A 24,202-nucleotide genomic window follows, 5' to 3' on the forward strand; every position below is an offset into this window, starting at 1 on the left:
GTCTATCAAATGTCTAGAAGATGTTGTGTCTTCATACGTAACATTATTCTACTCTCGAAATGCTTCCGCTAAATATTGTTTCTTTTGAGTTGTTGATTGTTGAGATACTCTGATTTTATTCGAGCTATTCCCATTTGTTTCAGGCTATAGTTGAGTTGTGTTGATTTCCCCTTTCTTCCCCGCTTCTTTAACCCTCCCCTAGTCGCGATCAACCGTGTTTTCTATCCTTAGAAAATGCGGGCGTGACAATTATATTATTATTATTATTATTATTATTATTATTATTATTATTATTATTATTATTATTATTATTATTATTATTATTATTATTACTTTCAGGATTTCAGGATACCAGTTCCCATCGTCAACGAGGGTTATTCCGACGTCGTATCTTTTGCCGGCGCAGTGGCGGCAGCCCCACAACGACGAGCTCCTTCTCGCTATGGAAGAGTCCGAATACGAAGATAAGGTCCATCTCTCATCTGCTCATCTACACTACACACTAATTGTTAGTTACGAGCTCAGATTTTTAAATTTTGGGCAATTTAAGAACCCTGATTGTTTCTTCAATTTTGTTACTGGAGAGAGTGATTGTTTTTTTCTGCGGTTCCTAAAGTCGATTTTTTATAAAAAAAAAATTAGGGCATTTGAATTAGATAATTGAAAATTGGTAACTGGATCGACATTTTTTGGTCATTCTGTGGTTTGCTAATTGTACAATTTAATTTTTAGTGTTGGCGATCATACCAGTACAATTAATTCAAATAAATTGGAAAAATGTGGCTTTGATTCATAGTGGATGAGTGATGAACTCTGTACTAAAAAAGTTGAAACATATTTTTAGGATAGCTTAAGAGCATCTCCAATGGTAAATCGGCTGGCCAAGCCACAAACTCCTTCTGCCAAATTATCAGGACTAAAACTCCTCTTGTCACATCATCATGACAAGCAACTGGACAAGTAATAGGTTAGTCACAATAAACAAAATTATAAAAAACAAATAATTAACAATCACACAAAATACGGAATTAAATTTACGACACAGATACGGGAAAATTCAATAATTTCATTTAAATTAAAAAAAGTACATTATAAAAAATACATACGGAATTACATAATTAAAAATTACAATCACGCAAATACGGAATTAAATTTACGACACAGATACGGAAAAATATAATAATTTTATTTAAATTAATAAAAGTAAATTATAAAAAATTACATAATAAAAAAAATCGGCTAGCCGATTCCGAGCCCGCAATGGCGGCTAGCGGATCGGCTAGCCCCCGCGATCGGCTAGCCTATCCGCTAGCCTCCATTGGAGATGCTCTTATGGCACCTAGTTAGGAAGTCGCTATTAAATATGCAGCTGTGAAAATTGAGATTTTTGTATATACTAATAGAAACGTACAGACAGAGAGAAACTCGTTAAAACAAGTGGTGCGAATGAAATGAAGTTCAACGAACCGTATATATAAAGTTTTAAGAATAATAAAAAATAAAAAATCGGGACGGATGTCGTCGGAAAGCCTCGGATCTGCGGTGTCCGCAAGCGACATCCGCGTCCGCCTGGCGCACGCCCAATGGCGAACGTCCAGCACGTTGGTCCAACGTCCTCCGGGACGTCCTCCGTTGCGGATGCTCTAAGTTTTGTAAAGTAAATATACTAAAATAACGCTTGTAATTCTCAAAAAATGACTTCTGTCTCGTGTTTTAATTGTCAATTGAACTTTTAGTGTATCGAACCACAAATTAAATAACTTGTTTTTTCATAGAACATGACTCAAGTCGTAATATTAGGTGAGTGAAACAACAAGCAAGACATACCAAAAAAAAGTTAACTCAATTTAATCTTTAACTGTAATAGTATTAATTAGGCGACCTAAAACCTTGATCAATTAGAAAGTATAGTAGTACTAATTTTCAATTTAAAATGTTATACTAGTAACACAAATTTATGTAGTAGTACTAATCTATAGAAATAATGCAAATAATTAAGCTTCACCTTCTAGATATAACTGGAGCCAGCCATGCAACCATATGTAGACAAGCTGGAAAGTTAAATCTTTCAATTTTAAAATGCAAAAGTTGCATGATCCAAGCAACGACTTTAGTCTTATTTCACAATATACATCTAACATCACTTTCGATTTTCGAATTATTTGATGGTGTATGTGCATTAATAATAACTAAATCAAGATATGTCACTGCTATAAAATATTAATAAACAGTTATAAAACACAAAATGAATAGTGGAGTACTTATTATTTTACTCAACTAACTAATAATTAAGACAAAGGCAAAGACAACAATGATACACTGCATTTAGCATATCTATAGACTATGGTAGGAGTAGCTTTTATTATGACAGGTATGCTTCTATTCAATGTTCGGTTCAAAACATCATTAATCTCTACTAAATTTTATCAAAATTTAGAAATAAAGTACCAAAAAGCTCTGCAATTATTGGTTTTATTGAGCATCAAATCTACTTTAATATTGTGTTCACATAATTATGTTGAATTAAACATTAATTAATAAGAGTAACATAAAAAGATGAAGAAACCTTCATATATCATGTAATAAGTGACTGATCTTCTTACAAAAAAAAAACTATTGATACTTGTAACTAAACAAAATAATTAAAAAAAATAGACCTAATCATATTAAAATTGTCTAGAATTTACAGACTTCTCTCCTTGATTAATAGCCTCTTCCAGAAAAGCCCTCCACAATCCTCCTTGTTTCTCGAAAGTGACGCCGGAATCAGGGGCATTCTTGGAACTCCACTCCATTTCCATCAGCTTTCAACTAAGAAAAATCGAGAAATTGTTCGATTCCACCGAACAATTTCTGAATTGAAGGGCTGCTTAGCAAGATTGAAGATCTGTGAATTCGACATTTTTTTTTTTAAATGCTGAATTTTTTTTCTTAGAAAAAAAAAAGTTTTAGTAAAAGAAGGTAGAGAGAAGAAGAGCGATGAGAGAGAGAGAAAAAGAGAGTTTTTTTAATGAGGAAGAAGAAGATGGAGGCGGATTGTAGTAATAATAAGGGAAGTAAGGGACAATGGGGTTTGGCGGCGGCGTCGTGGGGCCGGATGGGATCAGCGGCGGCGGCTTGTAGAAGCCGCCGGAGGGCGGCGGCTGGTAGTAGTATGATGAGGAGGGCGGCGGCGGCGGCGAGCTGTAGTAGTTTCCGCCGGATCTGGGAGGGGACGGCGGCGGAGGGCAGATGTTGGTCGGAGTTGTCGGCGGAGGAGGGGGCGGCGGCGATGCGGAGTTGCATGGGTTGTCGCAAGCGGAGCACATTGTGCATTCGATTTGGTATTTGGATCCCTCCCAATTTGCTCTCACATTTCTTGATGAATCAAGAAATAGAATTGAGAAATAGAATAGAAATTTGAGTTTTTGGTGGTGGTTTTGCGTCATTTTCTTGATGGTGGAGAGAAATGAAATGATGGTATTTTTAGTGGGATTATTTCATGAAATGGGAAGTGAAGAAATGAGAGAGGGTCACTCGGCTTTGAAGCTACAATATAATGTAATATGGCTTTATGACTTCATTAAGGAAGGATAAAAAGGGGAGTGGAATAAAGTGGAATATAATAAAGACCATTCTTTTCCACTTTTTATTGGGTTTTTCATATTTTCTTTCATTTTAATTTTTATTTTGTGGATAAATTAATATTCCGTTGTTTTATAGTAGTTGAGTCATTTCTTTTTAGCACGAAGATTAAGAATAAAAAGTGTGTAATGTATTAAATAAAAAGATAACAAAGTAAAGGAAAAAAAGCTAAAATAATAAAGTAAAAGAATGGAAAAATAATAGTGGAAAAATGTTTCACTCCTATTTTTTGTTAGAAAAAATAACTCTATTAATGAAACGGAGAGAATATGGTTTATGATTATGAATCTTTTGAAATACTATATGTAAGTGGAATATGAGAGAATATACTCTCCGGTCTTTTCATTTGATTTGGTTTGCATTTTTTCGGAGATTGTGTAGCTTTTAATTTAGTCATTTACTATTAAATACTATGTTAAATATAAATATTTTTGGTGTAATTTTATTCTCTTAAATAATCATGAAAACAATTAGACTAATTGAAACAGGGTGGGGGAAATACAAATTTAGTGGAAAGAATCCAATTTTGATTTGGTGTGATACTTTATGAGAGTGCAAAAGTTGCACCGACAGCCTTACCATTTTATTATACTTTCAAAGGCTACTCATAGTGGAGGGTGCTTTTTCTCAATTTCATTTCATGATTTTAGTAATTATTGTTAAATAATTTTTTTTTGTTATGTTTTTATTGTGAATATTGGAAGTTTTAGAAAAAAATGTTTTCTAGAAAATGTCTCGACATTATAAATTTGTATGTGATTAAAGATTGCAACTTTTCATATGTTTTGCCGGGGTTATGTATCTGTCATTTACATTTCTGGAAAATTTCTCTTTCACTTTCACACACAAAGTTTTGTTCGATTCTCTTAGTTAGAACTACATACTATATTATTTTAAAATCTGTCAAAATTGAAAATGTTTACTTAGTCTATAATCCATATTTTATTGTGTTTTTCGGTGGGTTCATAAATTGCAGTTAATTTCATAAGTCAATTTGACGGCCTCTTTAATATAAACAGTTCACACGTGGACCAATGGGTATGGGTTTTACAAGGTAACGTTACAATATTAATTGTAATATGATAAGCAAATATTTATATAAATTGTTTAGTAGTCACATTATAGTATAATATCATTAACTATATATATATATATATAAATATAATTTGATTCGCTTCATATTTTAAAACTCCATTTTTTGGGTGGTATTATTAGGTAGAAGATGACTGTGATTTCAACTTTAAGTTAGTTTTCGTAAATTTTCCTTAATCTTTTGTTACCCATATAATAATAGCAAGTCTCGATACACTAAAAAGTAGATAACAAAATAGGTCATGATATTCATTGTGAAAAATTGAACTTTCTTTACTGTAACCATACTCCATTTTCAGATTGTATTTTTCCTTGATATTCATTCACCGACCAAATCAAGCTTATCCAGGCTGGCAACCATTATCGTGATTATGCACCCTTGATTTACAAATATAAATATAAATATAAATATAAATATAAATATAAATATAAATATAAATATAAATATAAATATATTTAATCAAAACAGCAGGGTCCATTCGTTATTTCTTCCAAAATTGGACATTTTTGTCAATTATTTAGAAAACAATTAGGCAAAGGGGAGTATATATAAGATGTCTCTAGAATTCAGCATTTATCACTTAAATAATCTTCAAATTTCCACTTTGATCAATAATTTTAAATAATATGGAGTATAGCCTTTGACACTATGTCGGCTCATGTTAATTACTAATCCATTATTACATGTTACTCGGAAAATAATTGTTTATTGTTATTATATATTTATGAGACAGATATATACGATATGCAAGTTTAATTTATTTTTATGTTTTTTTTACCAAATCTTGTTTTTTACATTTATGTGCTGTTCTTCACTGTTTTAAATGAGAAAAGATCATAAGCCTAATGTCACAATCAAATTGGATAAATACTTATCATAATAGTACTTTCACTATAATGTATTAAAAATTAATTTTAGAAATCCCAACAAAGATTTGGAGATGTCATACTATAATGTAAAGCAATGGCCTCACTTTCATTCTTCAATAATGACTTAAGTATGGAATTTATTTTAATTAAGACAGCATGATGGCCCCCTGTTTTAGGGCTGGCAATTTTCGACACGACACGATAATCTGACACGAATCCGCACGAAATTATTGGGTTGGGGTCAAGTCTTATTGGATCCGTGTCCTTATCTGGTTGACCCATTAAGAACCCGATAATTTCGGGTTGGGTTCGGGTCGGATGCGGGTCGGATACGGGTAACCCATTAAGAAATAATATTATTATTTTTATTATTATTAAAAATATATATATTACTTTAATTTTTTTATTTCTTATAAATTAAGTTTAAATAGTATAAAATGAATTTTAATTGTGTAAATTAGGTTTAAAATTAAGTTTAATCGTGTAATATTAGGTTTTAATCGTGTAATATTAGGTTTTAATCGTGTAATATCAGGTTCGGTTTGTTATCGTGTCGTGTCAACCCATATTATATCGTGTCAATAACGGGTTCGTGTCGGGTGCGGGTCGTGTTCGGATTTGAAGGTAGCATGTCGGGTTCGTGTTCGGATTTACAGTCTCCTTAACAGGTCGGGTTCAGGTTAGGCCTTATTGGGTTGGGTCATTATCAGGTTGACCCGATAACGACCCAATCCGCACAATTTGCCAGCCCTATCCTGTTTGGTTGGTGGTGGGCACAAACCACGACAAGCCATAATTCAAGACCCTTTTCATTTAGTAGTATTCTTTTTTATTTTATGATTTTATGTTTATTCAATGAGAAAATATTAACAGGCACTTATCAAATATTATCAAAGTTTTGGCAAATAAAATAAATAAATACTACTCCTACTAGTTAATAGAAATCACTATATAAGTTTTATGAACTAATCTATTTATCACTAATTTATGTTATAATCTCACAAACTTCATGGTATCAAAATGAATCATCATCGAGAATAGTTTCAAATGCTATCTTACTCGCATAGTACATTTGAACTTTAAATTTTATTCCGTTTAATAAAGGATTAGTCTAACATGATCAGAAAAATAAAATAAAATAAAATAAAAGGCAAACCTCAAGGTATACTTAAAAGTAAACGAGGAATTCAAAATTATATATTTAGAAACTATATTAATTCACTTCAAAATCATACGAAAGGATATGAAAATTTGAGTTCTCATCTTCGAAGACATAAACCTACTTAAATTAACAGAATTGAATGAAAGCCGGTCGAACTATTTTTTATAACATCCAATTGTGATAAAATACAAAAACGTTGGGACACATGACTTATATTCACATGATAGTACATGTTTATGTCCTTTTCTTTAGTTTTTAGGAAATAAAAAAACCGCATCCTAGCCAATGTAGCGATAAAAAATTAAAGTCAGTAAAGTTAAAAAATGAAAATAAAGATTATGAGGGGATAGACTATTAGCTAACAAATTTACCAACTTCACACCAATTTGAAAGCAACATGCCTGAAAAAACTAATAACTTAACTAAAGACAAAATATAACAACAATTGCACCAAAATAGGAAAATTTTGCATCTCACTGTAAAATTATGGTGGGGTTGGAAGAAGTCGACTTCAACGCAATAATTCTACAAGGCTCCTTAACCATGGTCCATGACTATATGCACTCTCTTGTTGACGGAGCGAGCAAAATTATAATAAAATAGATTTACGAGTTTGAGTTTGAGTTTGAGTTCGAGATTTAGACAAATTCGTTGTAGTAGTAGTACTCCATATTTTTGTTATTTGACTTGACCAGAGTTGTTTTATATAATGACTCGCAAAATACTTCGACAATCGACTATTTTGTTAGAAAATTCACTAAAAAAAGGTTTGATGGGAGCTTAAGCTCTCCTCTCCCACCCATATGTATTTGGGTCCGACATGTGTCTCATATTTAATATCATCTCTTCGTTCATGAAAAATAGGCTTTATAAACTTGTAGTTGACGACTTAGGTTTTAATGTACTATAATTGATAAAATATGAGGCAAAATGAAAAAAATGGCTGAAGTGGTGAGTCAAATATATATATATATATATATATATATATATATATATATATATATATAGGGCTTTGATCTATGCAAAACTAGATTTAAATACAGAAACACAGAACAATATCATAATTAGGTCACTTTTAGGTCATAATTAGGTAATTTTTAGGTCATGCTAACAAAGCATGACCTAAAACGATCTTAGCATGACATTAAATCCAAATATTATAATATGACCTAAAATTGCTTAATTATGACCTTCCGTGTTTTTGGTTAATTATTGACCATTAGATCATCTAATCCTAGGGCCAAGATTTGGTCTGCATTTCTGGATTTAAACACATACTTATTTTGATCATCTCCCTATATATATATATATATATATATATATATATATATAGGGGAGCGTTATTCTCCTTTTCACATCTTAGATCCTTTTTCCTTCTTAATATTACGCGTTAGATCTAAGGCATCAACGGATCAGATTGATTCTATAAAACTGGTTCCGTGTTGCATTATAGAAGGTGGTTGTATGCATTACAGGGTTATTATTGACATTTGACGGAAAAGTAACTGCCACATTTTGGTATCTGCGAATAATGCACCACATGGTCACGAGTAATGCATATAATTGACTATATAATGCACAATATGTGAACTGCAATGCATACGAATAAGATGTACCATGTTATGATGTTTGGACACACGTTTCTTGTTTCCCCTAAGGGTTTAATAAGCTTAGGGGCTAGGGTATAGTACGTACACACGTAAGTAATCTTCACATGGTAACGAGTAATGGATATAATTGACTATATAATGCACAATTTGTGAACTGCAATGCATACGAACAAGATGTGTTGTGTTATGATGTTTGACACACGTTTCTTGTTTCCCCTAAGGGTTTAATAAGCTTAGGGGCTAGGGTATAGTACGTACGCATTAATAACAAATTATAAAACGATACGAATAATTCACCAAATTATCACGAGTAATGGATGTTATTAACTATATAATGCACAATATGTGAACTGCAATGCATACGAATAAGATGTACCATGTTATGATGTTTGACACACGTTTCTTGTTTCCCCTAAGGGTTTAATAAGCTTAGGGGCTAGGGTATAGTACGTAGACATTACTAACAAATTGTTGTTATTGGAATATACGTATGTGCATTATTTGGTTTAGGTAGTGCATTATGTAGCTGTTAATTGTCATTATCTCAGTATATTATGCATTATTAGAGGTATTGTGTATATGGGTTAATCACGGATTGAAGATTACATACGTGCATTTAGTAATGTCTACGTACTATACCCTAGCCCCTAAGCTTATTAAACCCTTAGGGGAAACAAGAAACGTGTGTCAAACATCATAACATGGTACATCTTATTCGTATGCATTGCAGTTCACATATTGTGCATTATATAGTTAATAACATCCATTACTCGTGACAATTTGGTGAATTATTCGTATCGTTTTATAATTTGTTATTAATGCGTACGTACTATACCCTAGCCCCTAAGCTTATTAAACCCTTAGGGGAAACAAGAAACGTGTGTCAAACATCATAACACAGCACATCTTGTTCGTATGCATTGCAGTTCACAAATTGTGCATTATATAGTCAATTATATCCATTACTCGTTACCATGTGAAGATTACATACGTGTCTACGTACTATACCCTAGCCCCTAAGCTTATTAAACCCTTAGGGGAAACAAGAAACGTGTGTCCAAACATCATAACATGGTACATCTTATTCGTATGCATTGCAGTTAACATATTGTGCATTATATAGTCAATTATATGCATTACTCGTGACCATGTGGTGCATTATTCGTAGCGGTTTCCAGCCATTATTAGATTACTATTGTACCCTCATAATGCACAAAATAGGACAAATAATGCAACACGGGATTAATTACCCAATGTTGATCTTGACCGTCCATTTCTCTAATCTAATGGCTGATATTAAGAAGGAAAAAGGAGGAAATATAGGAAAAGGAAATGAATACATCCCTATATATATATATATATATAGGGTTGTGATCAATGTCGAACCAATTATAAAGACCGAACTAGAGACCAAATCTGGGCCATTAGATCTAGTTTTTTTGATGAGATGTGCTGCTGTGTAAAATTTTCGGTCTTCATTACAAGCCCATTTTACTTCATTGTATAGGTTTATTACTTCATTCCGTACGTAATACCTTGAAACTACAACATGTTTTTACTCTCTTCCAGTAGGTTTTGAAATGATTCAACATATGTTTCATTTGAATTCATTGACCTGAGTTTTTACTTTATTTACATTAAAAAATGTAATTTATTCAAGTGCGTTTATTACTTCATTCAGAAACGTTATTACTTCATTGGATAAGGTTTTTACTTCATTCCAGTAGGACTTCACATACTTCATTCCAATAATTTATTTCATCATTCCATGTGTTTATTACACCATATCAGCGTTGTGGTGGTGGTGATAGATATTGTAGAGAGAAAGAACGACACGCGACGGCGAAACCGCATTTACGTACTGGAATGAAGTAATAATCCTACTGGAATGAAGTAAAAACCTACTGGAATGAAGTAAGGACCTACTGGAATGAAGTTAAATCTTTGTAACATGTTTGTATGACTTATTTACCTTCGGATGAATTAAAATAGGCTCGTGATGAAGGAGAAAATAAATGATAAATTTGTGCCTCTCATCCATAAAAAACTAGATAAAAAACCCTAATTTGATATGGTTCGGTGGTTCGATCTTTAAGAGTGGATTTGTGAATAATGGGACTATATATATATATATATATATATATATATATATATATATATATATATATATATATATATATAAGTTGTAAATAGGTATATATTTATGTAGTAAATTTTGAGAGTTTGCATAAATAAATAGAGATTGAACTAATTTTGGGGGTGAAACAAAGTAAAAAAATAAGACAAATTTTTTTGGAATACCGGGGGCATTTTAGTAAGTGTACAATGTTTTAGTTTTAGATAAAAATGATGTAATAGCGTTATTATTTTACCTTTATCCTCTATTCAAATTCCTTGTATGTTTCGACTTTAGTATTAATAATTAAATATATCTGCCTTTTGTATATGGGCTGGATGTGAGGTTGATATCAATCGGTATAACTCCTATTGGGTTGAAATTTAAAAGTATTGGGCTCATTTATAAGCATTTACAGTTCTTGGTTTTGGGCCTTGTTCACTACGTTTTGGATCAAAGCATAGCCCAATAAATTTCTAATAACTCTAACCAACGTCAACTCTTCGGCAGGTTATTATTAATTCTAGCTTTGTAAATATCTATTTATTGTGTTGGATTTGAAAGTTGAAACTAATGAATTTCGAAAACATTTGGATAAATTTCGAAATATTTAACAAAAATATTTATTTTAATGTTTAAAAAGAAATCTGTTGAAATAAAAACAAATTTAGTGGAAATTAGTGGGGCACATGGGATGGGAATATGCAGAAAGAGTGCAGAGTCAACGGATGGGAAGAACGTGCACATGACAAATACGCCAATGTTTTTGCCTTCCCACTAAATCATTTTTCTATTTTATTAATTATTGTTTGGTCAAAACAAATCCACCTAATTTTTTGTGCTTTGCTCACCCTATTCTATTAAATCAATATTTGTTTGGGGAAAAAAGAATTTAACTTAATAGGAGTACTAAATTTGTTCGTTATATAACTTCAAATGAACTGAATAAAAGAACAAAATATATTTAATTTTATATAATTTATAAAATGAATGATGTTAATAGGAGTAATAATTTAGGAGTAATACTCTGTGTAAACAAAAAAAAAATTAATGTTAAGAAAGACTAACTGAGACTGAGACCAGTATTAATGAATACTGCTCAAATCATACAAACTTATGTCAATATCAATACTACTTTAGTTTAGTACATGCACGCATTATTTAATTTGTTTTATATGTTTATTTTAATTATAATATAGTAAATATTTTTATTGATGCCATTATTTTTATAAATTACTTGAAAATAAAACTTAATTTATCTATTCTCTCTTTAAATTCAAATAAATGAATCAATAAAATAAATTAAAATTTGATTTATATGTAATTTATAAGATTAACAATGACAATAATAGTTTAAAGGTATAATAACTAAATTAAACGTATGAAATAAAATTAGTAATGTTAAACATAAACTAAATTGAGAATGATCGTTCAATAGTTTAAAGGTATATTTGAGGGTATATGTTTTGACGCAGTCAAGTTACAACATCACTTCCTCATATTTGAAATAATTTTTTTTGCCCGCAGGAGCGTAGCGCAGTTGGCAAAGGAGGGGCAGATTTTGCTGCAATGAAATAATTTTTTTGTGATATTTCCACTTTAGCCTCAAGACTTTCAACATTCAAATTTAAACTTTGTGCAACGACTTCAAAACTAACGGATATGTCCCCACACCATTAAAAGAATGGAACACCATTCGCTCTTCTTCTTATAAAGTAGTACTAGTAACAATTTTAAATTGGAGATATAAATATTTTGTGGTGTATAAATGTTAATTTTATTACTATTACTCGTATAAAACTTAAGTTTGAACAAGAATGTTAGGGGATTATTATTATTACTACACGTAATTATTAAATATGCTAAAATAATTCAACAAAAACATAATTATAATAACCAGAGTTGAAAGACGCTACGCCGCCATTCATTTTCACGCGTACAAAACCCTTTTCATTTCCGTAAAAAATTCAATTATCTCATAATTAAATGTAAGATCAAATTAAGGACTTTGTCTAAGCACACATTATTCATGAATAACAAATCATACTAACAAAAGATATATTCAGCGGTGGAGTAAATTGAAAAGTTTCCGAATTTTAAGATTTTATTCCATTCATAAAAACGGAATACCTTATATAGTTTAAATTTCTATATTCTTAGAACATCCACCTCCGGGCTCTTGCCAACGAACACGAATGTCGGCCCGGCCCCACTTTTACTCCATGTTCTTAGGCAAGAGCACAACACCCACATCAGTGCTCTTCCGCAAGGACAAGCACAAGGGTCCCACCATTCTATTATTCAATTTAAATAAAAATATTTCCACAAAATTAAAATACATTAAAATTACCCGAAATAATATTACAAATTAAAAAAAAATAAAAATTACATAATTAAAATCCTAAAAATTACATAATTAAACTCCTAAAAAATAAAAATTACATAATTAAGCCTAAAAATACCCCGTGGAAGACTATTCATCCGGCTCTACCCCCAAGGTTCTTTGGAGACCCCGTATCATCGCCACATGCGATCGAAGTTGCTCGGGGGTCATATTTGACCAATTGGCCAAATTGAGTTGGGCCAAAATCCCCCACAACGAGTTGGTGGGGGGTTGAGGTGGCACATAGGGAGCGGGTTCGAGAGCGGGGCGCGACGGCGGTTGGCCGCCGCCTTCTTCCTTCCTTGCGGCCGACGTTGGGAACCGCTTGGGCAGGCGTCGGGGCTACCCAAGTTAGCTCCGGCAAGTTGGCTAGCCACATCTTCGGAGCCGGCGGGGATACCGACCTCAACCATTTGGAGGAGGAGCTAGATGAGGATGATACGCTTCCCCTATATTTCGGATGCGACCGCGTCTCCTGCCAAATGTTGAGGTACTTGAACGGCTTGTAGTTGATGGATTGGTAGGTCACCAACGCGGCACTGATGATGTCGACCTCGCTCCGGCCGCTCCCCGCCAACCGTTCTTCCTGGAGGTAATACCCCTGGAACTTTTGAATTTCTTCGTTGGCTCTGTATATGGCGTTGCACACCATACTCTCGTTGCGCTCGATTGTTCCAGCCGGCCGGTTTTGATTGTACCGGCGACAGATGCGCACTAATAATGGTCACCGGATTGGTTCGTGCCAACCTCCGGATCTTCGGAGATTGACAAGAACGCTTTGAACAATTGCTCCATCTCCCCTGAAGTGTACGGGGTGCGGACACCGCGAGTAGGAAGAGGAGGAGTTTGAGAGGGGCCGCTCCCCCCGCTCTAGGCACGGATGGCTCGGGTGTCCACCCGTATTTCCCTTCGGGGGCATCTTGGTCGTCGATCGGGTAAGGCCAGTAGCCACCCTGAACTTGCGAACCTTGGGTTTGAGGAGAGGCCGAATATTCCGTTTCCGGACTAGGAAACGGTTGTGAACCGAACCAATCGGGGTTCCAACCGTGGGAGCCGGATGAGTGTTCGCCGTAGCCGAACATTTTGTTGTTGTAAGAGTGAAAGAAAGATTGAGAATTGAGAATGAAAATGAGAGAATGTAGATGAGAATTGTGTAGTTTGGTGTGAATTTTTTGGCGTGAAGTGAGGGTATTTATAGATGTATATTTGTATTTTTGGGGAAAAAATTGAAAAATAAATTAAAAGAGGGTAGAAAACGGATAAAATTTTTTGGGAAGTGAGAAAATAATTTTTTATTTTTAATCGGATTTTTTAATTAAAATCCTTTTTTTTTAAAAAAATCAACGGCTATGCCGTTGGCCAATAGAAAACTGCCACGTACACTGCTCGCTGGCACGGACATGCTCGATGCATCGAGCAGCGCCGTGCCAGCGGCAAGAGCACAGCGACGGACAGCGGTGCCGCGCCGCTGGCACGGACGGACGGACGGCTGCGTGCTCAGCGCTGTGGATGTTTATACTCTTACTATAATTAAAAAATGCATCGAGCATGTCCGTGCCAGCGGCAAGAGCACAGCGACGGATAGCGGTGCCGCACCGCTGGCACGGACGAACGGCTGCGTGCTCAGCGCTGTGGATAGACATCACCATGGTTCGGGAACCGGCGGTTCACGGTTCGGAACCGCCGGTTCCGGTTCGAAAAAAAATGGAACCGGAACCGAACCGGCCAAGGATCGGCGGTTCCGGTTCCGGAACCGTGAACCGCGGAACCGCCTAGGTTTGCCCGGTTCCGGGCCGGTTCCGGGCGGTTCATCCGGTTCGGCTGTTTTTTTTTTTTTTTGCATTTTAAATTTGTAATTCAAGTAAAATATGTAGATATATTTGCATAAATAAAATTAGAATAAAGCGATGTTCAAATGCAATTTTATTGATACAAATTATAACTTTAAAATTACAAATTACAACTTTAAAATTACAAATTACAACTTAAAATTTACAAATTACAACTTTAAAATTACAAATTACAACTTTAAAATTACAAATTACAACTTTAAAATTGCAAACTACAAACAACTTTAAAATTACAAATTACAACTTAAAATTTACAAATTACAACTTAAAATTACAAATTACAACTTATTACTTAACATTACAAATTACAACTTTAAAATTACAAGTTACAACAATTACAAATTTACAACTTACAAGTGTTGACAAAAAAGACTTAGAAGATCATTAAAATATATTTCTCATTTGATAAGTATCTTATTGGTGAAAAAGTGGGTATCTTTGGGGCAGATGGTACTGGAACACAAATTTATATATGAAATCTGGATGAATGAGGATCAGATTATAGTTTAAAATGGGAAGTTGGGTTCACTAGCGGAAGTTCGTTTCATCGTCGGACTCAGATGAATATACCACCCTGATGGCCTGATGAAACGAACTCCCGCCTGTGAACTCAGCTTCCCATTTTAAACTATAATCTGATCCCCATTCATCCAGATTCCATATATAAATTTGTGTTCCAGTACCATCTGCCCCAAAGATACCCACTTTTTTCACCAATAAGATACTTATCAAATGGAGAATAGAGAAATTGAGATTGGGAGAGAAATTCTTATTAACACAGTTACACAAGAATGGGGTGAGTAGAAATGAAGAGGATTGGGGGGTATTTATAGGGGAAAATTGTGTTTTAAAAATTTTTTTTTTGAAAAACACGGCGGAAACCGCCGGTTTAGGCGTCCGTTTGAATTTTCAAAATTTGGAAAAAACGGCGGGAACCGCCGGTTGGCCGCCGGAACCGCCGGTTTTCGGCGGAACCGGCGGTTTTGCCGGTGGAAACCGGCGGTTTCCTCCCATGGTTTCGGTCAAATCCGGCGGCTGCGGGCCCGGTTTCTGAAAAGGCTAGGAGTAGGCCTGAAATTGTGCCGGGAACCGCCGAACCGGCGGTTCCGGCAAATGCGGCAGTTCTGAACCGCCGGTTACGGTTAGCGGAAAATTGGAACCGGAACTGGCCCGGCCGAACCGGCGGTTCCGGTGCCGGTTTGAACCGCCGCCGACGGTTCCGGTTCCGGTTCGGAACCGCCGGTGACGGTTCCGGGCCGGTTCGTCCGGTTCGGTTCGGATTGGGGACCTCTAGCTGTGGATGTTTATACTCTTACTATAATTAAAAAAAACATTTTTTAATAATAAACAACAATAAATTAATAAAAGGAGTATAAAATTTGTTATTACAGCAGAATTTAAGCTGTCTCTCTTCCTTCTCCGCGTCGCCCTTCCCCCCCCGTCTTTGTGTCTGTTCACACACAAAAGCTATACATACACACGCCAAATATAATTGAATTCAATTCAATTCAATTCAATTCAATTCTCTCCCTCTCTCCACATTCAGTTTAATGTTTTTGAACTGAAATAATGGCCACCACAACCATACCCATTCTCCTCTTCTCCCTATTCCTCTTAATTCTAGGCCCGGCCCGGGCCCGGGCCCAAACTCGAAACCCGAGCCCACCCCCTCCGCCGCCATCCGACGCCTGCAACGGAGTGTTCCTGACCTACTCCTACTCCACCGGCAAAATAGTCCCCCCAATTCTCAAGTCGGATCCGATCCGCCAGGGCTACCGCTTCGAATCCACTCTCACCGTCCTCAACAACGATTTGGAGGAGCTCAAATCGTGGCAGGTCTGGGTCGGATTCCAGCACGACGAGTACCTCGTTTCGGCGTCGAATGCCGTGCTGGCTGATGGGAATTCGTTTCCTGGCAGCGTCGGAAACGGGTCGACTTTTTCGGGGTATCCCAATCCGGATCTCAAAACGGGTGTGGAGACGGCGGGTGACTTGACCCAGATGAGCGTTCAGGTTCAGCTGGTTGGGACCCAGTTTGGGGTGGCGCCGCCTGATGCCCCCATGCCGGCGAATATCTCGCTCGTTAATGAGGGTTGGATTTGCCCTAACCCCTCTTTGCAAGGTCTGTTTGTTTTTCTATCCTCTTTCCTCTCTCTCACATATGCTTAAAGATTTGAGTTTTTTTCAACTAGTTTTTGTGGGAGTTGGTTGCTTGAATTGGTTCCTCCACTTTGTGAGTTTTCTTGATTTCATTGGATGAATGTAATTTGAAATTTGTGGTGTGGGAGTTGACTGAGATTTGAAATTTTTTTGGACTAATGTAGTATATGAAGATTTGCAGGGGAAATGAAAAAAAGAATTGGAAATAGAGGGATTTTGAAATCCTAGAAGAGAATTTTCTTAATGTATGGATATATGAATGGGGAAATTGATCAACATATTTCACAATCTTCTCTGAATGAAACAATAGTTTGAAGTTTTTCTTGATTTTCATGACTTAATTGATGATGATGAATGGCCATTTACAGTTAGAATTCTTGAATCATGAACATGTTATTTGAGTTTGAGTTTGAGTTTGATGATGCAGGAAACAGCACAATGGAGGTATGTTGCAGTAGAGATCCCAAGTTCAAGGCCAACGAGACCTTGGACGAGGAGTTTCTCCCTCGGAGGACTGGCGACCTCACCATAATGTACGATATTACACGGACCTACGAGTCTAACTACTGGGCGCAGCTCACCATCGAGAACCACAACCCTCTAGGCCGGCTGGACAACTGGCAGCTGAGCTGGGACTGGATGGAGGACGAGTTCATCTTCGCCATGAAGGGTGCTTACCCCTCCGTGGTCGACACCTCCGACTGCGTCTTTGGCAAGCAGGGCCAGTACTACCAGTCCCTCGACTTCTCCAACGCACTTAATTGTGAGCGCAGGCCGACCCTGGTCGACCTGCCCTTAGCCAAGACCAACGACACGGTCCTAGGCATGGTACCGTTCTGCTGCAGGAACGGGACAATTCTCCCACCTGAGATGGATCCCAGCAAGTCGAAATCTGCGTTCCAGATCAACGTGTTCAAGATGCCCCCGAATCTCAACCGGTCGCGCCTCACTCCGCCTCAGAACTGGGGGATCAAGGGCCGGCTCAACCCAGACTACAAATGTGGGGCCCCCGTGCGTGTAAGCCCTAGCCAGTTCCCTGACCCAGCTGCCCTACTTCCCGGGACAGCTGCGGTCGCGAGCTGGCAGGTCGTCTGCAACATAACCCAGCCGAAGGGCGCGAGCCCTCGCTGCTGCGTGTCGTTCTCGGCCTACTACAACGAGTCCATCATCCCGTGCCCGACCTGCGCGTGCGGCTGCAGCGGCGGCGCTGCTCGGGCATGCAGCACTACGGCACCGGCCCTCTTCCTCCCCTCGCAGGCCCTCCTCGTCCCGTTTGAAAACCGGACGCTTCTGGCTAGGGCGTGGGGGAACCTCCACCATTTCCCGGTCCCAAACCCTCTCCCCTGTGGAGACGGCTGCGGCGTGAGCCTCAACTGGCACTTGTTCACGGATTACCGAGGCGGATGGTCGGCAAGGATCACCATCTTCAACTGGGACGACTTCCCGTTCGTCGACTGGTTCACCGCAGTCGAGCTGAACAAGGGCGCGTCCGGATTTGAAGCGGTCTACTCCTTCAACGGGACTGCGCTTGATCTCGATGGAGATGGAGTGAACAACACCATTTTCATGCAGGGGCTCGAAGGGCTCAACTATCTCGTTGGAGAGAGCGACGCTGCCAACCCAAAAAAAGACCCGAGGATTCCCGGGAAGCAGCAATCAGTCATCTCCTTCACGAAGAAGCTCACACCAGGGATCAACGTTCCCGCAGGGGATGGTTTCCCGTCAAAGGTTTACTTCAACGGGGAGGAGTGCGCGCTGCCTACAGTGCTCCCGACAAGCGATGCTGCTAGATCTGGCTCGTCGGGGGTGTTGATGACGGTGATGGTGGTGCTCGCCGTCTTCGTTTCTTTGCGGAGATAAGGAGGGTGGATGCTTATTCGTTCATTCTTTTTTGGTTGTTATTTTTGGATCAGATCATTGTTCCTCTTCATTGAAGGAATTATGGATGTGAGGTGTTTTTTGTACCTACAGTCTTAACAATGGCATTGTAACATACACACATTTGTTAGTTTTCAAATACTGTCTGATATACATCCATGTTTGAGCAAAGTCTCCCCTCTCTCTCTCTTATTTAAACTTAACAATTATGAAACATTTATGATATTTAAACTAATTTTTAAGTTCGTGTCAAGTGACAAATAAGAAAAAAACAATCACTTAATATTATAAACTAGGAGTAGTTTTTAAGTTGATGACAAGTACTTATAATAAAAACTCAAGCAAACATGAGCAACTGTGATGGACTCGCCGTGGAAAAAAAATGAAGTTTTAAATTTATGAAGCATACTCTCTTTGTCCTACTCAAACTGTCCACCTTTTTCTTTTTAATTTGTTCAATTCAAGATGTCCACCTTCTATATTTGAAAATAAATCATTCTTTCATTTTTCCTAGTTAAAACATTCAATTAGTGTTTTCCCTCTACTCACTAGTTACCCCATCTAACGACTCTTAAAATCTCGTGTAATTAAAAAATGTGGACATTTTAAGTAGAACGGAACGGACAAAGTACCAAATTAAGCCACGGTTTGTTTGTTTTAGCCTTTTAGGAACCAATATCCCTTTCTTAAACATCAACTCATACAATGGCCACCAACATCTCAGTTGGTTCCTGGGTGGTATATTGTCCATAAGCAGACAGGATCGAATGCTGGCAGCCGCAGTGTGGGAGTTTCACCACTGTGGTGGCTCCTTGTGTGCTGGTTACCAATGTAAGTTCCTCCCACCTAATGGGCCGCTGAGGTACCGTGTTTGAACCCCTCCATAGCGATGTCGGGCCGGGTTATGGGGGCGCCTGGGGTGAGCGAATCACCTTTTGTCCCTAAGTAAAACAAGTGAAAATGAAGAAGATTTGCATTGCTGAAAAATCAAATAAATGAATCTTTATACCACATTCATATACCCTACCAACCTTTTTTATTAGAGAGTACATTATCCCACAAACCTAATAGAAGAGCACCATCAATTTATCAAAAGATAATTTCACATCTTTTCTCACAATCTTTCTCACAACTGCAACCCCCTGCCCTAAACACTAAAGCAATCAAAATTTTGCACGGTACACTTTGCGTATCATGCAGTCGAACCGAGCACTCGACCCCCCGATCCACAAGTTCGAATCTTGAGCTTCGCATCTCCAGTTTCGAATCACAATAGAGGTAACATAGCAAACAAAGCACCAAGAACCTGGACCTAACAGTGGAAGCATATATCTTTCGGAAAAATCAAAGAGATTTAAGAATTTCGAGGCCTCGTTGACAAAAGGCTAATCTTTAGGATGCAACTATGTACAAACTCTCACTCTAAGGCTATAGAGTACCGGCGTGTTACACGGGGAGGTTATCCAACTGGTAGCCGTCGTAACCGAACTCTGTCTCGACCGGGGCAACCATGCCTTCTTGCTGCTGTAGAAGAGAAAAAATGGTGTTAGAGAGTGGTTAGGTCGTCAACACATTAAACATCATACGCAATAAAACCGACCTGCTTGAGAAGTGCACTCATGAGGTCCTCCTGGCCGAAACGTTCGTGCAAGAGGCCATTTTGGAAGCCCATTCCGGGTAATCTTTCTGCCTTGCTCCTTAATGATTTGTCAAAAGCCGGGAAGTTGAGGTGTTGGGAAACGTTTGGTGTGTTGCCACGTCCCTCTACAATCGGGAGGGTAGCCTTGTTAACAGACAAGATCCTACTTTCTCCAAGAGACGATGAAACATCCAGCCCACGTTGTATGCTCGAGTGTTGGGGAAGCGCAAAGCTCAATCCAGCGTTCTGCATGCGCCACTCTTGGTTCCTACTCTGATTCAGATTGTTGAGGACATCGTAGTTGGGAAGGAAAGCTCTCGAGCCTTTCATCTCAGCGCCCGACATTCCAGAATTACTTGGAAGTAGGAAGGTATTATTTCCCGAAAATTCCATGCCCTGGCTCGAGGAGTCCGTGGAAGTAGATGGCTTGGGATGAGATGTATACTGAGGCCTGCTGATGACTTCGATTCCATTCCTGCTTCCGTTGATATCATTCAAATTCTGAGGCCTCGACTGCGGTCGAAGCTGAGCCATCTGCATCATCAACGAGCTGCTCTGGCTCGTCTGGGAATGCATGTGCATATTCATGTTGCCGAGCGCAGACTGGTGCAGAGAGGTTAGCTGTTTTGAGTCCATATTCGTCAGTATTCCATGGAGTAAGTTGACATGCTTGCTACTGCTCTCGTTTTGACCTTCCGGGAACCTCAGCTTCGGATTTTCAAAGTTAAAAACGTTTCTTTGATCGACAAGAGGCAGAGGCATGGGCGACTTTGAGGTGGCCCGGCCAAGTGCAGCCGCCTGGATCGATGCAAGACTGTGGGGAGGGATGTGACCAGAGGTGGCAAGAGCTTGAAGATCTACACTGTTGAGAGAAGACATCTGGCCAAACTGCGCATCTGTGGGTCCCATAAACGGGCTACCAAGACCATTATGGTGCTGTGATACGCCACTCAGCCTTCTAAGGTAGAGGCGGTATTTCTGAAAAAAATGGTCGTTTATAGTTAAGTGGCATAGATTTGACACACATGATGAAAGAAGCATCAATCATCATAGAGGATGGATTCAATTCTTGAATCACCTGTAGATGGCTAGCAACATTTTCTCGTGTAAGGCCAGGAACGTTCATTAATTCCAGAATTTTCTTTGGAACAGCCTCTGCAATATTGCAAAAGTTTGAAATTCGAAATCAATAATTAGTTTAAGTACAAGTACATAATTGCAAAGTCGAGGGAGCGCTAAATTTAGTCATTCCAGCATTCATTCGATTATAAACACGAAGAGCCACAACTACACATACATATGTGACTAAAAATGAACTCGTATTTGCAAATAAGTAGAGATATTAGCCTGTGCAACAAATGACGAGAATCAAGAAAACTATCTGCCTTATGATTTCCAGGCATAATCTCTAGTTTGTAGACAGCAACCTAAATGTATCTTAAAGGAATAAACACCTTCACTAATTCAACAGATTCTTGTAAACGAACCAAGGAAATCATGAAATCATACTATTCTAAGGTTTATTTCCTATTTCATACTTCAATTCATTTTGCAGTGAATGGAAACATAGTAAACATACAACGACAAATCTACCAAAACTGATGCAAAAACCGACAGTGAAGGGAAGGTAAGGAGAGATTCATACTGTCGATTCCAAGCTGATTAACAGCCGTTACAAACTGCTGATGGAGCTCAACAGACCATACAACCCTTGGCTTCTTCAATGCAGATGTATCATCCCTGTCTTCCAACTCATCCTCATCCTCATCCTTCCTCTTCTTTGAGTTTTTCCAGTTCCCTTCATTTGCCGAATGGGAACAATCAGTGTCTTCATAGGTTTTCAGCTGCCGCTCCCCCTCCTCCACACTTCCCGAGTACTCCAAATCCTTATCCTTCAACTCATGCTGCTTTTTACGGACTACATGCTGCCATATGTTCTTCAAAGCCTCAATACGAACCGGCTTAATCAGATAGTCGCAAGCACCGTGTGTGACACCCTTCATCACTACGTGTTTGCTATCATCCATAGACATCACTAAGAAAACCAACCAAAAGTCAAAACCGCTGATCACAAACCATGAAACGAAACACATCGACAGCAAAAACGTGGCAGAAAGATTAGCACACTCACTGATAACAGGCAGATCCATCTCGAGACCAACGCACTCGAGGAGCTTGAAACCATCCATATCGGGCATATGAACATCACTTATCACAATGTCACAGCCATTTTTGTGGTCTCGGAGAAAGTTCAGAGCAACCTCTGCTCGATTGCACGTCGTAACTGAAATTATTTTCCCCCAATTCTTTATTAGAGTACTACTCTCAAGAATTTGGCATATAACCCTAATATTATGCATCAAGATCTCAAGTCAAACTATTCACACCAAATTCCATAAATACTCTAACCTTAACTCCATAGACATAATTAAAAAAATCCCTAAATCATAGTAGTTGACATGCAATTACAATCCAAAAATGTAAAAAATATCCCAAATTCTGCATAATTGCATATATATGAAATCCCAGCAACACACACACACACACACACACAAATTTCAATCATACTTATCATTTAATCATAAACCAAGAATGTTAATAATATCATAAATTCTACTGCAAGATCTGTCATTTGTGCAAATATAGGAAATCCCACCAAACACACGCACAATTTTTATTTTTGCAAAAACAGACAGTAAAATAAAATTATGAGTTGAACTAATACCTTCATAAAAACATTTTTTGAGCATCTCCTCCAAGATTCTCAAACAAGTGGGGTCATCATCAACAACAAGAACTTTCAATCCCGCCGGAAATTGGCCGGGAACAGCGTCGGCGGCGGACTTCCAAGAAGCATTAGAGCTTGTATAAGGCGCGGATTTCACTCCAAGATCCATTCTTTACCCTCAAATTTGACCAACACAACTCAATATATGCATGCAGACTGAAATCCCAGATGGAAAATGAAATAAAATAGTTGCAATAAAGAAAAAAAATCAACAATCTCAAGTAATCACTAGGCAGAATCTATGTGCAGGCCACTGCAAAACCCAATCATATTCAAGATTCGGGAGATTGCAGGCTTGAAACTTTAAATTACAAGACTTGTAACTACAAATTCAAAAGTGGAAGAGGAAATTTGTGTACTTGCAGTGTGTGTGCGTGTTGATGTTGTGTTTGTGTGCTCTTGGTTTTTTCTTCCTTCCCTGGGCTGTTTACTGGGATTAAATCTTCCTATTTTTCCTCCCTTTTTAGAGTACTACAATATTCGAATATATATATATGTATAAAATTTCATTTGTGGGGTTGAGTTTTTGGTTGGCAAAGGGTCAATCCCTTGAGTTTGGATCCAGCTCACAAATACACGCTTAAGTATTACCTCCTTCTACCATTTAACAGTTGTTTTTTCACTTATTTACTAAAATTATCACTTTTTATATTTAGTAAATATTTTCTATATGTGGGATGTATACTTTACCAATAATAATATACTGTAATTTTTTTAATTTTGTACTGTATTAAAATTCGTATTTATATATGGATATTGATACTGAACCTCTCCACTGACTACTAGTATATCTCTCTCAATAGTCTTGAAAAGTATATACTCTACATTTCAATGTAAAATTAATACAATTATTTTAAAAATATAATATTTTAATTGAAGATAAATAGCTTAAATAGAAAAATAAAAGAGAGAAAAATGATAGCTCGTATTGTCAACAATAAAAAGGATTAATTTTTTTGTGAATCAAAATGAAGAAAATATACCTATGAGGTATATTTTTCTCTTGAACCTTAATAAGTTAGTTTATATA

General features: G+C 37.4%; 2 protein-coding genes across 3 annotated transcripts; one reads left to right on the forward strand and one right to left on the reverse strand.

Moving 5' to 3' along the window:
- The first annotated feature begins 16,115 nt into the window (after positions 1-16,115).
- Positions 16,116-18,916, forward strand: LOC121796094 (COBRA-like protein 7). The gene is made up of 2 exons (XM_042194828.1): positions 16,116-16,829; positions 17,295-18,916. Exons 1-2 carry the CDS (start codon positions 16,277-16,279, stop codon positions 18,725-18,727), a joined length of 1,986 nt encoding a protein of 661 aa, XP_042050762.1. The 5' UTR covers positions 16,116-16,276; the 3' UTR covers positions 18,728-18,916.
- Positions 18,917-19,700: 784 nt separating this feature from the next.
- On the reverse strand, positions 19,701-23,643 carry LOC121796095 (two-component response regulator ARR2-like). Of its 2 annotated transcripts, XM_042194830.1 has the most exons (7): positions 23,532-23,643; positions 23,110-23,328; positions 22,516-22,668; positions 22,030-22,419; positions 21,463-21,539; positions 20,346-21,362; positions 19,701-20,269 (listed from the first exon to the last, which is right to left on the reverse strand). In XM_042194830.1, the coding sequence occupies exons 2-7, from the start codon at positions 23,279-23,281 to the stop codon at positions 20,192-20,194; spliced, it is 1,887 nt and encodes a 628-aa protein (XP_042050764.1). In that variant the 5' UTR covers positions 23,282-23,328; positions 23,532-23,643; the 3' UTR covers positions 19,701-20,191. The 2 variants fall into 2 exon arrangements, with proteins under 2 accessions (XP_042050764.1, XP_042050763.1); XM_042194829.1 differs by having other exon boundaries at positions 23,110-23,640.
- Positions 23,644-24,202: the final 559 nt, after the last annotated feature.

The sequence above is a fragment of the Salvia splendens genome, chromosome 3 (genome assembly GCF_004379255.2).
Source record: "Salvia splendens isolate huo1 chromosome 3, SspV2, whole genome shotgun sequence".
In the NCBI taxonomy this organism is placed as follows: Eukaryota; Viridiplantae; Streptophyta; class Magnoliopsida; order Lamiales; family Lamiaceae; genus Salvia; species Salvia splendens.

Coding starts and splice junctions, on each gene's coding strand:
- LOC121796094 (XM_042194828.1), top strand. CDS start 16,277: ATGGCCACCACAACCATACCCATTCTCCTCTTCTCCCTATTCCTCTTA. Junction 16,830..17,294: donor CCCTAACCCCTCTTTGCAAG/GTCTGTTTGTTT, acceptor TTGATGATGCAG/GAAACAGCACAATGGAGGTA.
- LOC121796095 (XM_042194830.1), bottom strand. CDS start 23,281: ATGGATCTTGGAGTGAAATCCGCGCCTTATACAAGCTCTAATGCTTCT. Junction 22,669..23,109: donor CAAAAAATGTTTTTATGAAG/GTATTAGTTCAA, acceptor AAATAATTTCAG/TTACGACGTGCAATCGAGCA. Junction 21,540..22,029: donor TAATCAGCTTGGAATCGACA/GTATGAATCTCT, acceptor GCAATATTGCAG/AGGCTGTTCCAAAGAAAATT.